Genomic DNA, 19,878 nt, shown 5'->3' on the forward strand with positions numbered 1-19,878 from the left:
TCAACAGTTTGAAATTGGAGATAAATCCAAGAACGCATGAAGAGGTTTGGCATTAGATTTAAAAATGTTGAAAAAAAAAACCAAAATAAAGACAGAAATGATGGAAAATGAAGATATAAAAAGAGACTTGCTGATGGTTCCCTCTTGTCGTCACATTCTTTCACCTTTTTCATCCACTTTGATACTATAAATTGAGACTTAGGTGTGACACCGGAAAAACCTTTCCTGGTCACCGGATGAGCTGAAAGTTCTTAACCCCACCGAACACATTCACAAGGGGGTGAGCAGCAGCTGAAGCAGTCTGAGTCAGGTTAGCTGTCCCAACTTTGCTGATTGGTTTCCACAGCTGAGGTGCTATTTCTAGAACCCCCCCCCTTGTTGTCCTTAAGCCTGCCTCTAAACAGGGAAGCACCCCTTCACAGGACAGACTGTCAGGGTAGTCTCTAAACACAAAGTTTTCTTGGACACTCTTTGTTTGTCTGTTTTTGTCCTTGACGTCAAGAAGTGGATGCAATAAAAAGCTTTTAAAAACTTTATGAAATGATAGTTTATCTAAGAGAGATTCCTGGAAAATGTAGTTTGGAGTTTGATTGTTGCCTCGGGAGGTTTTTTTTTTGGACAAGATAAGAATCTGAGAGCAGACAGACGAGGGATTTTCCTTCTTAATGCTTCCTCGTTGTTCTTTGACGCAGTATTTCTTTTAATAACAACAGACGATGACATATATATTTATGCTTCTAAAGAAAGACAAAAACAGATACAAAAAAAATCACTATCTACTTCAATGATTAAAGAATTCAGTTAGCTCACGAAAAAAGGTAGCGTGTCCTGGGAATCAAACCTGCATCTAAAGGTTCTGATCTTCATTTTTGTTTCAGGTATAAATAAGATACAGTTCGCACCTTTAAGCAGAGTGATCTTGATCCAATCCCAGGCTATTATGGAACAACTTTTATCAGTATAGCTAGAAGCCATACAAGTGATTGATGATGAAACCTTCAAAACATTCCTTAATCCAGATGGAACTTCTGAATAGCAGCAAAATTAATTCATTTGTTTCAACGCATGAAGAGGAAAAATGCATTGGTTGATATGATAACTTTTATTATACATTTGTTATGTATTCTTGTTGTATTTATTATATTTATTCTTCAATTCTCAGTTTAAATTCGTCACACAGAAATATAGTGAGCAAATGAATGACCTCCTTGGTGAACACACACCGGTCAGAGTAACATTATTATTTGATATATACACCCAAACTTTATCGTTGACATTCCTTCCTTTCCTCTTCCAATCGATTATATATGAAGTATATTATAATAATTATAATTATTATTATTAATCTGCTTCAACACGTATTATCATATTTGTATTACATTATTCTCTTGCATATCTCGCATGAAATGACATGTTAATACACAGCTGTGTCATATTGTTAGGAGCAGGTGACGCGCCGGGCTCGTCCCCGCGTCTATTTTCGCAGCTGCGAACGTCGTGCGCGCGCGTGCGCTCAAAATGCCGAACAGCTGAACGCGCGGCATCCGCTCGAAAGTAACGGTACTTTTATAGAAACTGCACGTAACCAGCAGCCACAGTCGGCCCGGACTCTGCCAGTCTGCTCACGGTTTGAGGATTTTTACTCTTTTATCCGCAGGTGAACAGGTGGAGCACGACCACGTGGAGCAGGTAAACTCACCTTTGAAGGTTTAAATCCATGTTTGATTTAGATGTACATCGAGGGCTGTGAACCTGGAGTAAGTCACAAGTTGCAGCATGAAGAGAAGACGTTAAAGAGTTTAACAGTAACAAAAATACATTTTAGATTAAAAAAATTCCATTAAAATGAAGTAAACAAGGCCCGTTATTTAAGGGGCCTAATCCACGCCGACCCTGTCAATAAATCAATCATCATTCTAGTCATTCCTTTGTTTTATGATTAATATTCGAGTCTTTCTGTCAAGTATACTATAATTACGGTATTATTGTTCATTTTGTTGCTCTGAAATGTTTGTATTTGGCTGGCAAATGTAAAAGATAAAATGACAATTGTACTAAAAGAAAAACTGTAAGATATGTCACTGAAATATAGAAAATATATAATAAAATTGTTTATTGGAATCTATAGGATGAGGAACAAATGGTACAATCAGAAAAGGAAAATAATATATAATAGTAAACATGTTTTTAAAGTCATTTAGAGTAGTGTAGTCATATTCTATATATAAAGTTATTACCATGACACTTATGGTGAAAGCATAATCTACAAGTTAAATATGTTGAAGCCACTTATTAAGTCTTTTGAATGAAATTTAAATGAAAAATAAAAGCTTCCAGTTAAAATAGTACAATACAATGACAAGTTAATGTCAACCAACAAAAACCTTTAAATCAAATAACAAGAATTAAGTAAAAAATAAAAAAAATGGTTTGTAATTGTTCTAAATTGTCCGAAATTGCTTGTGGTTTTCTCTTAGCCAGTTTTTGAACTCTTAAATCTGAGGTATAAACATATTCCATAGGAAGGTAACAAAACAACAGTGATGATAAGAACAATACCATGTACCTCCCAATATATATATTTCTATAGAAACAACAAAATGGTTATCCTTTTGGGTAAAACTTTATTAAGAAAAAAAATAGATCATTTATTCAAATACAATACCTTATATATTTATAAATATATCCCATACTCCTGTGTAATACATGTGTATTGGTTCCTAAATACTGCCTCCTGGATTTGTGGAGTGGAAGTGTCTTTGTTACCATTGAATTCAATCAATTATAAACATTCTTTACGAATGATAATTAAACCCCCCCAACAAAAAATTACACCCTTAAAATGTAACCATGATATTTAGATTTAGAAACAATTTATTAGTTATTAGTATTATTATTTATTATTTAGTTTACTTTTAATTTGGTACCCGTTTAATACAAGGTGATGTGGAGTTGAAAGTCTAGTATGCCTTCCACATCAATCGTTACCTGAATTACTTTGAAAAATACTTTTATACAGTTATTTCTAAATGCTTTATTAGTGTGTGCAGCAGCTGTTGGCTCTTGATGTCTCCATTGTTTCCTTCCAATAATATCCAGGTCAGACACTTGACCGTGATTCATACGTCGACATTGTTTGTCTCTTTGTCTCCATGTTATCGTCGTACCACGACCGCCGAGGTATTTCTAGTCGCTGATAAGCTTCAGCGTCGGTGACTAAACGCTCCAAACACGCCTCGTTCCCCCAGTTGTCGGGATCTTAGTCTGCCATTTTGTTCAAGGGTCTGTGGGGCGACATGTAGGTGCCAACTTGAGCCCCGTCCAGTCGACTATCAGTCCTCCGAACATAACTCGTGATCACATGTCCCCCGAGTTAAAAATAGAGCTGAGGCTAGCTTCCATCGCTGAACATACCGGGGCGCAGGGGTTTGAAGATGAAAGTCAGAGGGAATACAACTGTTTGGATCTCAACAAGTACCTGGACTGACCTTCTAGGGGCCACATTAGGTGACAAGGGAGCGTCAATCAAACAGTGAATGAAGAGACAGAAACTCTTCATCGGAACTGTACATAATGGTCAGAGTCGTCCATCTTGAGGCAGGACAGAGTCATCAATGTAGCCTCTGAAATGAGGACATGGCGTTAGCAATACAAATCCTCAACCCATGATGATCACTATATACTGTGTCGGGGGATTTAAGTAAAATTCTGAGGGATCTGGTCGCAAAAGGTTTTTTTCACGGCAAATGTCTGAACTTCAATGCTCTTTGTAGCCGATCTGAGTAATACACCGGATATTTCTAGCACGAAAAGCAGTACTAGCGTTTTGCAAGAGTAGCTATACTTAAGGACAATATTACATAAATGTTCCCAAATCACAGAAACGGAAACTCTGTTCAACTTTAGTGGATATGTCCGGTTGAAGGATCCATTCTTATTTCGGATCTGCTTCTTAATGTTGTTTTTTTTAAGACCATACTTTCAGGTATCATTTCTAAAGTTTTTAACAATAAAGGTTACGTTTTTATTTTTTAAAGTCAGTGAAATGAAAAGGGACACTTTGGTCCATTACATTTAAAATATATATTTAATGAAGTGAAATTTTGAAATGGCCACGTCGAAATATCAACCCAACAAATCTCTTCCCATAAACACTTTGATTGGTTTATTATTGTCACGTGATCACAATGATTTACAATAACAAGGCTATCTACGGGAATAATGAACGATCTATTGTACATTCTTTATCTTTATTGGACAGTAATCGGCTGTTGGTTTGGTTGAGACCCGGCCATGGTCCGGACCCCGGTCAAGGGTCTACTGTTTGAAGAAACCTGCTCTGGATTCTTACACAAATCACTGACCAAACACCTTGACTGCGTGACAGGTGTTGGGCGGCCAAATTGTTTTTCTCCACCGTTAGATTTCAAGTCAATAAAACTAGTGACAGTATGTTAAGTGAATACCACTGTGTCTTTGTAAAGTAATTTAGGGAAGTACTAGTCTTTTCTTTTTCTTCCTTCTTAAAAATACTTGGTGAAACATGACAAAATGCAAACTTCTTTTGGACCATTAAAAGGTAAACACTCAAACATGCAAGACTCCCAAAAAAAAGACCATTGTGATTGAGGTGTAACACTTTTATGAGTTAACCTAAATCTGTAGTAATGTGATCTCCTGAGTCACAGATATGTTCCCTGGCATGTACACCACACGGGTCTGAGTCTATTTTCGGCATTTAAACTTGACAATGCCCTACAGACGAGCTAAAAATGACTTGATTTAAAACAGATTTCCTACACTTACAGTAGGGGTTTGAGACTAAAAATGTATACACCGATATATATCACGTTACTGTATCAATATTTATCAACGCTGGATCATTTATATATATTTTTATATTTACAATAGCTTTTTATGGTTATATATATATTTTTTAAGTGTGTTTAATTAAATATTTAGAGTTTTTAATTTATTTACAATTGGTTTACAACATGCAAATATTCACAGCGTTTGTTCATTTCCATGTTGCAATTAAACTTCTGGCCACTAGGTGGCATCAGTAATTACCTCTGCAGCTAAAAGAACAACGAAATGTTGTTTATGACTGGGCACGAGAGGATGCTATACAACCAGCACCATCACAAGATGTCATTACCATTCAGTGTCCCCTAAAATCTTTCTGAAAAATAAAGTGTATCGAAATATATTGTATCGTATCGTTGGCTAAATATATCGAATCATGAGATTAGTGTATCGCTACAGCTCGAACTTGCAGTATCACTCTTCAGAGGCTAATTTAACGTAATTTTCTGGGTGGTTGGTGTCGTCATTTACCAAGACTTAAATCATGAAATAATCTTTTAAACCCTGATGGTTTTCTCTTCTTGGCCACTTAATATAATTTGGTAGGCCAGATTTGGCCCACGGTCCTTGTGTCAAACATTTTAAATACAGACTATTGAACAACCACAACCATACCTATCATACCATTTGTCGAGATCCTGGTCATATGTTTGAAAAATACAAAGGAAAAGCACATCAAATTGAATCAATCCTCAATTGTGTCGAGCTTGTTGGGACACAAACGACGTCACCAGTTTTCTTCTAACCTAAAATTGATGTCACCGGTACATACGTCATGATATGTGACGTCTTCTCTCTCTGTTTTTTCTACAGTTCCATCCGTCTGTCAACTTGTCATCGTGGTACGAACATGACCGAGGTGGCGCAGGTCGCGGCTGCAGTCGTCGGAGACGACATGGATGACGTCACGAACGATGAGCAGAACACCAGTGAGGTGGACGAGCAGGAAGAAGACGTGACGCACGGCGGCGAGGAACAGGAAGACGTCACGGACAAGAAGGAGGGGGACGATGACGAGCCCGCCGGGGAGAAGCAGATGAACGGAGTGAAGCCAAAAGAAAAAGATGATGGAAACGAGGAATCGGAAACTTTAAACGGGGATGTCAAGAAAACGGAAGAGGAGGAAGAAGAAGAGGCTGGCGACCAGAATACTTCGGAAGTGATACTTCGAAGAGAAGTGAGTCTTGGTTGTAAAATCACAAAATGAAATGTATGAAAATGTATTTAAGTTGCACTTTTCAAGCTTTTAGGCAACTCAAAGTGTATATAAGTAGAACTATGTTGATCCCTTAGAAAAAAAGAATAGCAAATATAAGTACATCTCAACTTTATTGACAGTACACAGTCATGGAAAATGATTTTAGTGAAGCTTCAGCTGATTGGACGACAACTCTAGTAATTAGGAAATTAACCAATAGGCTGCTTTCCTGGTCTAAGGCCCGCCCATTAAAATAAAAGAAGACTAGAAGAATTAATTGGTTGAGCTTGGTGTCAATTAAACCAGCTGATTACGAAGATTTCTGGATTTAATTCATCAAATGTTCCAATTATTATTAAATATTTCAAAATATTTTTTAAGCCCACGCTAATTTGATCACTGATCGTTTCTATCAATATCTACACTGCAGATAACATTAGAAGCCAATCCTATTTTAAGAGATTGTGCAAATAAATAATTCTGAAAACATTTATAAATACAATTTGTTTGGCATTTTTGTGGCAGGAAGATTATTTTAACTGTTTTTGATTCGCTTGCATGAAACCTGCCCTAGATCGTGTCCCGGGCTTGGTGACCCCTAATGGGCAAATAAAATAGATATATTCCATAAAAACGTAGACAAAGGTGCTAAATGAATAGACATAACACATATAGTAAAATCTAAGCAAAGTTAATGGAAAAAAAAATGCAAGGTCATGAAGAAAACAAAATACCTGTGATTTGAAATGTATAATAAATAATAATAAAAAAGAAATAAAGATCCTAAAGAAAGAACACATATTAAATGATTTAATATGAATACAGACATATATAATATTCACATTAAACAAAGAACAACCACATTTTATTATGACTTAATAAGATTTTTTTTTAATCCATATTAGCGTCACCTTTTAATTTAAAATAACAACATTACGAAGGTTTCCTTCCATCAGTGATCTGATACAGCCTTACACCCCAGCTCGGGCTCTGAGGTCTGTGGATCAGAATCTACTGATGGTTCCTGAACACACTTCCGGACCAGAGGAGAGAAATCCTTCCATTTATTATTAAACATTTGAAACAAGGAACTCAGAACAGTCAAATTAATATTTATTTTTTTCACTGATATGACATCTATAGAAAAACAGGAATAAACTGCATCGTTTATTTCATCACTGAGAAGGTCTGCTGCTAACGTGATGTTTTTACCCAGAATTCGTTCTCATACATGGGCGAGATATTAGTCAATAATAGGAAAATTCAACAGAATCAGAAACTTTTATTGCCAGTGTTGTAAACACAAAATGGGATTTTGTTTGTATTGTGCAAGTACAGAATCAAAGAATGAAACAAGGTAACACAAAATAACAACGTTACGATGGTTCACTTGTTCAACCCCAGAAACTACTGAGGGCCCGGAAGCCCGTGGCCAGGAGCTACGTGCCCAAGGCGACCGGGGAGAAGGGAGAGGTCACGGGTAAGTTCGAGGCCATGCAGAAGGCCAGGGAGGAGCGCAGCAGGAAGAGGAACCAGGACGAGCAGGCGAAGAGGAAGGAACAGTTCATCAAGGAGAGGGAGTGGAGTCGGAGGAAGCAGCAGGTCACTGACAGACGTCGACACTAACCTGCATGGCTTGATGAAGCATGATGGACGCCAGGATTGTGTGAGAATTATACACTTCATGATTTCACTCGCTCGACACAGTAGAGTTAGCTTTTTAGAGTTTGAGACTCACGTTTCTTTAAGTATTACACCTGGAGTTTATTTTACACACTTCTATCTTGAACAACTATTAATATCATAATGTTTTTAATTTTAAAAAGTTCAACTAATTTGATGATTTAAGTGTGTGTTGTTGTGTTGTTTGACTCTATTGTATCATCAGTATGTGTCTGTTTGTACAAAAATCTCTTTTTATTGAAATATTTACATTAGAAAATGATCTTAAGCCCCGCCCACTCAAACCACTGGATATTAAATCTTGTTTACCATAACCACTCCCACTCTGCTGTGATTGGTCAAACATCACGGTTTGTCATCTCGCGCCATCAATCCCAGAAGTCTCCACCTCCAAGGGACTCGTTGTATAAACAAAGCGGGCGTGATAGCAGCTGGTTGGAGGAGGAGTGAAGCCATTAATACGTCATAATGCACTACGCTCTCGTAACCTCTCGTTCGCACAGATTTCAGACGGGGTAGAACTTTATAAAGTAATAAGTTCAAAACAAGGTCATGATGAGGGAGTTACTGCATCTTGGAGAGGAAGACTGTTAGTGAGTCAGGAAAGTTGGGTTTAACATTAATTGACATTATTTGTAAAATCTAGCATGAAAACACATTATGAAATTGATGTGAAAATAATTTACAATTAAAGACAATATAGGTAGTTAATAACTATTTTAAGGAGTAATCTGCAGCCACATCATAATTTTTGAAATAATTTAAGAAATATATGCTACTTAATTTAGCTTGTATGAGCATAAACTATGCCATTTGTATTTTTTATTTTCTCATTAAAGCAACAAACTTTCAAAACCACTTTTGGCTGCTTCTCTTCTGCCCAACCACGAGAACGGTAGCCCAATCAGAAGCTTCCCCTAAAGTCACATGACCTGGCTATTAGCAGGGATTATGGCCTCATGATGCTCGGACCAGCATGGCTCCTGAGCAGACGAGATGATCCAGCAGCACCTCACACCTGTCTCCACCTCCACAGATAAAAGAACTTCTGGCCTCCAGTGATGAGGAAGAGGAAGTGAAACCAGCGAAGGTTGAAAAATCCTACGTCCCCAAAATCACAGGTAAGATATTTCTATAAAGACCTGAAGAACTGAGGGTGAGAGGATACCCGAGCTGAAGCTGACGGTTGTCGACAGGTAGCGTAAAAGGGAAGTTTGCAGAGATGGAAAAGCAAAGACAAGAGGTGGAGAGGAAGAGGATGGAAGGAGAGAGGAAGAGGAGGGAGGCCCAGGACAAACTGGAGAAGGACAAGATAAAGATCGAAATGGCCAAGAGAGCGGTGGAGGTGAGTGATCCTGGATTCTAGTCCCCGTCAAGGTCTTAAGTGGGTCAGCATGTCTCGAGAGTTTGGTGATGTCACTGGCTTAGTTGTATCTGCGGTTACTCAGGTAATCCTCAGCTGCTGCTTCACCGGCTATTTTAGGATTTGTCGGGGTCTTAACAGTTGACAGAGACTCAAAGACAATATAAATCATTCCAGATGAGAAAGTCTGGTTTTTGAAATGATTGGATCGTGAATATATTTTTGATAAACGTCTAGAGCACATGACAAGAGAGTCACCGTCACTGTTATTTAATTAGATTGACTTTATTACACTTTAACTACGTTATTTATAAGTGTTTTTTGACCTGGTATATTTTAAACTTAACCTGTCGTCAGATTTATTATAGTTTATTTGCAGCACGTCTGTAACTCCTAGTAATTGTTTTTTATCCAAAGAGAAGGTCAACTGTTTTTACTGTCCTTAATAAGTCAACCACCTGTTCAACATTCCATCAAGATAGCTGCTGCTGATGCTAACAATATACTTTGTTTACATACATTCATTTTGTCAGTCATTTCATGGACTGTCCTTTCATAACCATTTGTTTTTTTAAATATATAAACGTTTAAGTTGAAAACTATAATAAAAAACACCCATGATAAATAACAAATGGATTTTTTAATTATATTAAAAAGTTATTTTTAATATAGCTTATAATATAGCTTTAATGCTTGTTGTGAAAGGGATGTATTAAAGAATAAAATGATATCCTACCTTACCTTTAATAAGTCAACTTTGATAACTGTAATTTAAAATGAGTTAGCGATTACTTGAAGCAGAATTTTTAGTTTGTGTTTATGTTTATATCAACAAAAAGGGGGTTTTCCTAAATGTTATGTTTGCTAAATTATTTAAGAATTCATCACACAAGATTTGCAGATGAAATAAAACCATTGAACGGTTTAATTTAATATATTGTTTACCAATGTTTAAGCAAAAGCTGAATCATTCTTAAGATTTTAACTTGAAATAAAATTAACTTCACAAGATTTAACTAAAATAAAAACACACACACAACAAGCGGATACTTTTAATTCACCCATGGATTAATTCTCATTATAATTAATTAATAACTTTTATTTCACTGTGACATATGTTTAATAAACATAGATACATTTTCCTGAGTCCTATGAGTGACTTTTCCTTTAAGATAATTCAATATTTTAGAATAAAATATGCACAAATTTGAATTCACTCAATAACAAAAAAAATCACCGTCTGTGGTGTGTGTGAAATGTTGTGACTCCTGTGTGTGTGTGTGTGTGTGTGTGTGTGTGCAGAACACACCTCGACTAAAGAGGTTTCAACTGTAGACAGCAAATGACTGGCAACTGTTCCTCGCACCTCCCGGTGGCTAAATCAGTCAAGTACTCCTGAATTAGACCCGGCTATCTCGAAATGACACCCGCGGTGACCTCACATTTATCTGTTTAGCTCCTAGTGTTTGACCTAAATATTTACCTCAAACTACTCATTTGACATCCAAGCATGAATATTCATCAACTGAATTGACTTGAATTTAGAATTGATTACTTTACCTTGTTCACATCAACAGCTGGTATAGCTCATGGCTACAGTATACATCACTTTATCTCAAAGTTCTTGGTTTGAGACCAGTCTAGTTATTTTTATTTTTACATTATTTTTTAAATTCTATTCTGATGCAGAGAATTAAATATTCAGGTATTAGTCTCGATAAGATACGTTGTTTTGAGGAGCAACTAAACATTAAAAAATAGGCTAACTCTTGTTTTTTCCCTTTTTGTTTAGACATTATTTATATTCTCACATTATTGACACCAGAAAGTTTATCATTAGTTTAGTATTACCTTAATATTACTACCATTTGTTAGACTAGAAAAGAGGTATTACATTGTATTTTGTTGGAAATATGAATATTTATACAGAAGCAACTTTGGTTGTAGTTTCCAGTGAAAGTATTTAATGGCTACAAACATTATCATTATTTTTTTTACCATGTCATGTCTGGGTAACTCTATATGTATGGATCTCTATTTTAATTTCATTTGATGATAAATTGTCTGTAAAGATTAATCAAAACACAACTATTTTGAGGTGTGATATCATATTACCACATTATGTCCTTTTGTTTGGATATTTAAAAAGGTTCCAATGAATTTCAGGATGTTTTTCTCTTGTTTGCGTTGATCATTATTTTACATACTCCTTTAAGAAACACCTTAAGACGTTTCTATTTGTTCAGGCTTTTCCTTGAATTTCTCGAACTCCTGTGTTGTTCTCAGTGTTATCTTGATCTTTAAAGTATATACTTTTTTGAGTATTGTTTTGATTGTCTAAGCGCTTTGTGACCCTGGTCTGGAAAAGCGCTATATAAATAAATATTACTTACTTACTTACTTACTTACATAGTGGGGACACAAGCTAACATGCTAACTAGCATTAGCACACAATAATGCTAATGTATTTTGTCCAAATGTACTCGAAACCTCAAAAGATCAAATCATTTTTATGAGGATTTGATTTTGTTAGTTTAGTAACACAGTGGACATCAATAATTTAAAATTATTCTTTAATCGTAGCAGTTTCTTTCTATATGATTAGACAGAAGGGTTCAAAGAGAACTTAATATTTTGACTCAACGGTTTAAAAATGGATGAAGGACCATGTGACTGGAGTTGTTCTTCTCAGGAGGGGGACGAGACCGTTCTCGTTCGAGTGGTTCCGTCCAGACAGTCCCGACAACCTGGAAGAATCAAGATGAACTTTGAAAACATGGAGAAGAGTAGAGAGGAGGAGTTGCAGAAGGTGGCGGAGGAGGAGAAGAAGAAGAGATACGACGAAAACAGGCGCTCCTTCAGGGAAGCCAAGCGTCGCTCTGTCGCTCTGGAGGTAGAAACGAACGCTTTTAATGTTATGGTTAGATTTCTTAGGTCACATGGAGGGTCAACATCCCTGTTTTCTTTGCTCGTAGGACGACGAGGAGAAGCATCAGGAGAAGGCCCAGGTCACTCCTGGGAAGCTGAAGATGACCTTTGAAGAGCTGGAGAAAGAAAGACAGGAGCAGAGGAAGAAGCATGCGGAGGAGGAGGCCAAACGTCGCCTTGAAGAGGAGAAGAAAGCGTTTGAGGAGGCCAGGATGGGAAATGTGAGGCTTTGAAAACTGTTGGATGACGCCTGATGACTGGTGAAGGGTGGTTCGTTTTCAGAGCTCACTAGGTGGCGCTCTCTGTTAAGACCGATTTGAAGGTTTTAAGGCTAATTGTTTATTTATCCGGCAGAGCGCCGTCTAGTGGCCTCTAGAAATCTAAAATCAGTTTAAAATCAGTTTAAAATCAGTTTAAAATCAGTTTAAAATCAGTTTAAGACATTGGGTTAAGTTAGGTTAGGTAGAACTTTATTGATGATATCGGAATTGTTTTTTCCGATAGAAAATCTAGTTTGTGTGTATAAGTTCAGGCTTTTGTTTTGATAATTCTATTTAATTATAACTTCTTTAAATCACATATTAATCATTTAACTATCATTATTACATTTAGAAACTTGGAAGAAGGAGGAGAAAAATAAGTTATTGAACAAGCGACTTGTCTTGCTTCAGGAAGAAGATGAAGAAAACGGGCAGCCATCCCCGGACAACAAAGAGGAGGTCAGACCTGGAAAACTCAGGTTGAGTTTCGAAGAGCTTGAGAAACAAAGAGTGGAGGATGTACGAAAGAAAGCAGAGGCGGAGGCGCAACGACGAATGGAGGAGGAGAGAAGAGCGTTTGCCGAAGCCAGGAAAAGCATGGTGATTATGACGCGGCTGTTTTTTTCTCGTTCGTTGGGATTTTGTTAACAGATTAATCAGATTAATCTTTATTTTTCAATAATAATGAATGATAAATAATATGATTTCTTCTTCATTAATTGGTAATTGTTGTGAGTATATGTTCAGAATGACTACATTTTTTTAGAGATAAGTCTGGAGTAGACATTCGACTCGTGACAATAATGGCCAGACCGGGGAACAAATTTGCTGTAATCTGATTAATTTGAAGCTCAATGAGGGTTTGACATTTGACCAGAGCAGCCTTGATATTCCCGTCCCTCCAAAAGAGACATCAAAGCATAGTGAAGCATGGTTTTATTCTAAGCCTTGAATGGGTCGTCAATTTTGTTAGCCGATCCATATCTCATGAATGAATGTTCTTTAAAAAACACAGAAGAGGTACAGTAAGTAAGTAATTTTTATTTGTACAGCGCTTTTCCAGACCAGGGTCACAAAGCGCTTAAACAATCAAAACAATATTCAATAAAGTATATACTTTAAAGGTCAAGATAAAACTGATAACAAAACAGGAGTTCCAGAAAATCAAGGAAAAGCCTGAACATATAGAAACGTCTTAAGATGTTTCTTAAAGGAGTCAGTAGACTCCATCAAGCGCAAAGAGAGAGGTCCAAAGTGTTTATGTGCATGGAGCAGCAAATATTTCTTCTTGCTTTGTCTAAACTCATATAGAAAATAAATTTAACAAAAGATTTCGAAAATGACAAAAGCAGAGAATATGCAGGAGAAAAAAAACAACAAATAAACAGCTATGAACTACAAAAGCACAGAGAGAGGACATACTTATGCCAAGGGCCTGATTTCCAATGTATACTTTGGGTAATTTGCAGTTATTAAAATAATTATGATGTGTTTTAATTAAAAAATAACAACAATAACATGAATAAACTCTTAACTGTTAGTTTCTATTTCTTCTATCTCTACCTTATATTGAGGGTGTCAAACTGAACTGTATATACTGTATATATATATATATATATATATATATATATATATATATATATATATATATATATATATATATATATATATATATATATATATTTTACTGGTTAACTAGTAAATGTGAGTTTTGTGTGTTATTTTATTTTATAAAGATGTTCCATCTTGATTGTACATTTCAAAACTATATAAATGGTAATATTTGATGCGATGATCTTTAATCCTTAACCACAACATGAAGTCCCTGTGACAAAGAGAGGGTCCGTTTTTTGGCCCGAGGGGCTACTGTAGTTTTTATCAGCAGCCCATAGATTTTACACAATGAAATTACGGAACATCTTTATTTTATAGCCTTAAAATCCCATTTAAATATGGTTATAATATATGTTTTAGGTTGATATCAAATGTTTCTCAAGGTCATCGTGTTCTCAATCTGACCCGGACTCTGTTCCGGTTCTAGCTCGTGGACGAGGACGACGAGGTCCTCATGGCCTTAGTCAACCTCGAGGGCAGCAAACCCGGGAAGATCTGCGCCAGTTTCGAGGATCTGGAGCGGCAGAGACGAGAGGAGGAGCAGAGGAAGGCCGAGGAGGAGGCCAAGAAGAGGCTGGAGGAGGAGAAGAAGCTCTTTGCTGAGGCGCGCAAGAACATGGTGAGTAGATCCATCACTGTGACGCAACTGTATGTTTGGCTGAACACTAACATGCTGCCGTTTCACCACTGATATCTTGGCTGGTAGGTCAGAGGTCAGGCAGTTTAAACTGTGTATTATTATTCTAACCATGATTCATTATAAGGTCTCTCTCTCATAGCAATTGGATTGAAAATCTCTCTTTTATTCATGTAATAAATGTCGTTCTAAAAATCTAAAATGGCCGACCGGCCCCACCGTTCCTTCTTCTAAATCGTTTCTTCAAGAGCGCTCGTGAGGATCGAGAATATTCAGCACATGGAGATGAAACAGTAAGGACATTCTTCAAGTGTTCAACTGGTTCAGGATAAAAACATATTAATTCTCATGCTACTAGAATTGATGGTGTGGCTTGAAGTGCATGCTGCTCTCGACTGCTGTGACCAATAAAAAATGTTTATTAAAGTATTGAAAATAACATGTCAGTGTAGAAATCTTTAACCAAACAAAATGGTTTTAACTACAATGAAACCTACCCCGGTTCGGCACATGTTAACTAGTTTGGGACTCAAAGTGTCTGGGAAATGTTTTCATTCTTAGTTCAAAACCAAGACTTCTACAACATGTCTTGCACTCACTCATGCATTTACCTTGAATCAATAATCCAAACACTCGACTGATCATCCTGTAAACAAAGACAAATACATTGAATGATCTGTGTCGCCTGTAGGTGGACGATGACGACGACGGTTCGCTGGTCAAGACCGAGTCGCAGGAAGCTCTGCACCCCAGGAAGCTGGAGATCAACTTCGAAGAGCTGCTGAAGGAAAAAGAAGAGGCTGAAAGGAGGCGCAAGTCGGAGGAGCGGAAGAAGAAAATGGAGCTGGAGAAGCAGGAGTTTGAACAACTCAGACAAGAGATGGGCGAGGTCAGCCACAGACTTTTATAATAGGAGTGAAACAATGACCGAAATATTCTTATATAAGCATGTTTTGTGTGTTTAGATATACGTATATTATGATGATGATTATAGGAAACAGCCAATAATATATAGTTAGCAAGTTTTTAAACGACTCGGAAACTAATTCCAGAGGTCATGTAAGTTTAACGTTTTTAGTTTAGGAATCTGATTTAAAGCCTCTAAACAAAGAGTAGAAATAAAATCTGGATTAAATCAAACATTTTACTTATACAAGTGAGAAAGTAGATCAGTTTACATTTTATATATATATATATATATATATATATACATGTCTGTCTGAATCATTTCTAAAGAACAGAGCTGTTAGTTCGCTGTTATATCTATGTTGCTGTTTAATTATCTTACTCCAAAGTTTTCTACCAAAAACAAGCTCGGATGAGTTGTTCTCCTCAAGGTCGATCAGAGATCGGTTCCGGGCATGAAGACATCTCTAATCTCTCATTTCTTTCTCATACAAACCACCAATAGTGATACAATCTTATTATTATATGTGTTAAAGTATATATTATGAACAAACTTTAGCTCAGGACTTTCCAATCAAATGAACATTAGCAAATGACCTCGAATACTTGATCTCTATGCGCTAAAATTCACCAACTCTCCTCTGTCTTCGTTGGTTTCACGTTTGGTCAAAACTCAGAAATCTTGCCAACAAATAAAACCCTCATAATGTTGCTTCTCTGAGACGATCCATGTAGTTGTTATCGTTTAATGTCCGGTGTCGAAGTGAGCGTAAATAATAAGGGAGTTGATATCAGACGACTACAGAGACAGAGAGCCCTTCATGGTTGTCATTCTGAGCCTGAGAAGACTCATCAAGCTAAGGTGCCCTTAAAAGATTTATATATAGATGGTAACTCGTACTGTTGGTTAACTTTTCTTAGGTTGAGGGACTTGTTTTTTTTTTATTGTTTTGAGATGTTATTTGTACTTTAGGGCCCTTACTACTAAAATACACTGTTTATAAGATTCAATTATTTGTTTAATTTTTTTGTATTGTAATTCTGAAATCTGATTTGTTTTGAAAGGCGAACAATGTCCGGACTAAAAATTTCTCTTGCTTTAAGCCTGTAAACCAACTGAAATAACTAAAAAGAATGAAGAATTCAATGAAAAGTGGGAAATGAAGGCCATATAAGCCTTTTTATCCGCATCGCCTTGAAGGCCGGTGTGTAGGAATAACTAATAATGCATAAATTAACCATTATAAGTCGGCTCAATGGTATGTATGAATGATGGCTGAACTTCAACATTAATGCAATGCAAAATGGTTAAGAACGGTTCGATACGTAAACTCAAAACCACTCTGTGATGTGTCACGCAGGATGAAATCAACGAAAGCTCGGACGTCGTGAGCAAAGAGTACGAAGAGTTGACCAAGCTGAAGAGGACGGGCTCCATCCAGGCTAAAAACCTCAAGTCAAAGTTTGAGAAGATCAAGCAGCTGACTGACGAAGAAATCCAGAAGAAGATCGACATGGAGAGAGCCAGAAGAAAAGCCGTCGATGATGAAATCAAGGAGCGAGAAGCCGAGCGGCTCCAGGACGTAAGGACGTCGGTGTTAATGTGTTTGACTTTCTTACATCTGGATCGTTGTTTCAGGAGGACGAAGAAGGGGAGACGGCTGCATCGAGACCGGAGGAGTCTCCCTTCAAACAGAAAGTGGATATGAAAGCCCGGTTTGAACAAATGGCCAAAGCCAGAGAGGACGAGGAACGGAGGAGAATAGAAGAGCAGAAGCTGCAGAGGATGCAGTTTGAGCAGCAAGAGATTGATGCTGCGCTTCAAAAAGTAAGACTCCTGAAGATGGGTACGATTACTGGTAACATAACAGAACCGGTGCTGAAATATACTTACAGTCTTCCTTGATGAAAGTCTATTCTCTCCAAGTCTCAGCCTTACAATATAGATATTCTAGGTGCAGTTTTATTCTTCCATTTATTTATATAAATGTTGCTTTTATATTTCTTTTTAAGTGAAAGAACAATTTAACCATGTTTTTGTTCTCATTCTTTAAGCAGTTGTTTCCAAAATTCTGATTCTGTTATAGATAGATAGAATGACTTTCTTAATCCCTCTTGAGATTGTTTGGTAAAGCAAGTTTCATTTAAACAAGAAAATAACAAAATTTAAAACAACGTCTAATAGCATGAAGAATGAATGAGTCACTGAGTCCATTAGTGTTGCATCTGGGGAGGAGCATTCAAAAGTAGCAAAATGACAAATATTTTAGGTATTTATTTTGTTATATTATTTCTCATTGTATATTATTAAATATATTTATATATACAGTATATGAGTGATGCATACATCATATAAAAGCTATAGATATAAAATTAATTTCAAAAACAAATTTTCAATTTTGTTATGATGCATTCATGTCCATGGTACAAGTTATACTACCCCCTAAAAAAACAAATAAAGAAAATTAAAGAAGGAAAATTAACAGTCGCAACAGTCATAGATAGAAGAAAAAAAATGCATTGAATAACAAACATGAGAAATAGGTTGTCGAGAACTTTCTACATGATTTTTTGTTTTGTTTTGCTCTGACCTCACTACATGTCAATATAAATCTACACTTTTCTTGCTAAATTTATCAACATAAAACGTTTTCCATGTAAATCCATCATAGAATTTGCAGTTAAAGTTTAATCTCAAATAAAAACAACACATTTTCTATACATATTCTCAATAACTTTTACTTATGTCCTTAATATGAACCTATTGTAAATTGTTATATTCCCCCCAAAAACAGAGGAAAATCATTTAAAAAAAAGGGAAATGAAGTCCTAACAGCCATTGATAGAAGGAAAAAGAAAGAAAGAAATAATAGAAAATATGTAATTTGTCAAGAACCTTCTACATGATCAGTTTTTTTGTCTAATAATAATGGCCTTGTGTTGCCCCCAGGCCTCACTTTGGCAGGGTCTAATAAAAAAATAAATAATAATAAAGTTTCTATTTGAAGGCACAGAAAGACAGTTTTTGACTCTGTTTGCAGAAGAAGGACGATGATGTTGAGGAGGACGGAAGCATCATCAATGGATCGGCAGCCTACGAAGATGAGGACGATCACGCCAGATCAGGAGCCCCGTTGTTCAAAAAGCCTCTGAAAAATCAGTCCGTCGTGGATTCCGAGCCGGTTCGGTTCACGGTCAAGATCACCGGCGAGCCGAAGCCAGAGGTCACCTGGTGGTTCGAGGGAGAGATGCTCCAAGACTGTGAGGACTATCAGTACATAGAGAGGGGGGAGACCTACTGCCTCTACCTGCCTGAGACCTTCCCGGAGGACGAGGGCGAGTACATGTGCAAGGCTGTGAACAGTCGTGGAACAGCAGCGAGCACCTGCATCCTCACAGTGGAAAGTAAGACCACCTTGGTGTGACCGCATGAGTCTGCATGAGTCTTCTCCACGGAACAGGATCGCATGCTCCTTTTTCTTCTCCATTGAAAAAAACTGGACGTATATGGATAACTTTTCATGTTTTCTCTCTTACAGCCTATGACTACTGAAGACTTCGTCCAATTTCCTCTGACTCATTTTTTAAAAAACGCCAAAAAAAAACACACAAAAAACTTTGCCCTTCATGGTCTCAAGGCAGAGGGAAGAAGATCTGCTGGTCATTCCTGAGAGAGTGACGCGACAAAGCAATTGTTGTTTACTTGATGCCCGATTGTAAAGCTTTGCTCCCATGTGCCAAAGATCAACGTGTTTTAACTAAAACAAGGGAATATATAACGTCTGGAAGACAAACCAAAAAAATATGTGAAAAGGTACGATGCAAAATAAAGTATATTCATCAAAGAAGTGCAATAAAATATCTCAAAAACACTTTATTCTGGAAGTAAGAATTGAAAATAATATATGATTTTATGAAACATATCTATGCTTAAACTTGTAATATTTATAGTTAAACCTATGTTGCTTTCATTTGGTTTTGAAGCAGCACATGGTAGTGTTCAAACACTCATCCACATACAAGGAACCGTTTGAGTTCAATCATCTCGCAACTCACAACAATTACGAAGAAATAAATGACATGCATTTTTCTCTAAATTTTATCGATACGTCTTTGTGTCTTGTGAGAATTCATGCGACAAAAACAGGTAAATCTAATCGTTATGATGACAAGTCTGCTCACATTATAGCATCTTTTGAAAAAAAAAAAAAGATTTGTTCTCACAGCATTTTTGAATGATGATCGCTCTTGATACAAATGTCTGCCAGTTGAGTTTTAAAGTGATTGCTTTATGGTTTGATGATTAAACAGTGATAGGTGTGGAATATTTGTCATATAAATAAAATGTTTTAATAAAAAGATTTAAAAATGTGTTGGTGTTTTTTTTTTTTGTTTAACAAATCGCGGACCAAATAATTTAAAA

The 19,878-nt window shown here is 36.6% G+C and overlaps 1 protein-coding gene across 3 annotated transcripts; it reads left to right on the forward strand.

The window, feature by feature from the left end:
• Positions 1-1,553: 1,553 nt before the first annotated feature.
• On the forward strand, positions 1,554-19,719 carry nexn (nexilin (F actin binding protein)). Of its 3 annotated transcripts, none has more exons than XM_087783645.1 (14): positions 1,554-1,689; positions 5,680-6,043; positions 7,469-7,666; positions 8,784-8,868; positions 8,944-9,092; positions 11,803-12,003; positions 12,086-12,259; positions 12,710-12,898; positions 14,340-14,531; positions 15,241-15,438; positions 16,817-17,038; positions 17,095-17,283; positions 18,497-18,860; positions 18,995-19,719. In XM_087783645.1, the coding sequence occupies exons 2-14, from the start codon at positions 5,717-5,719 to the stop codon at positions 19,006-19,008; spliced, it is 2,502 nt and encodes an 833-aa protein (XP_087639771.1). In that variant the 5' UTR covers positions 1,554-1,689; positions 5,680-5,716; the 3' UTR covers positions 19,009-19,719. The 3 variants fall into 3 exon arrangements, with proteins under 3 accessions (XP_087639771.1, XP_087639772.1, XP_087639769.1); XM_087783646.1 differs by lacking the exon at positions 18,995-19,719 and adding an exon at positions 14,798-14,842 and having other exon boundaries at positions 18,497-18,880; XM_087783643.1 differs by lacking the exon at positions 18,995-19,719 and having other exon boundaries at positions 18,497-18,880.
• Positions 19,720-19,878: the final 159 nt, after the last annotated feature.

Source organism: Callionymus lyra, chromosome 2 (assembly GCF_982586985.1).
Source record: "Callionymus lyra chromosome 2, fCalLyr1.hap1.1, whole genome shotgun sequence".
NCBI lineage: Eukaryota > Metazoa > Chordata > Actinopteri > Syngnathiformes > Callionymidae > Callionymus > Callionymus lyra.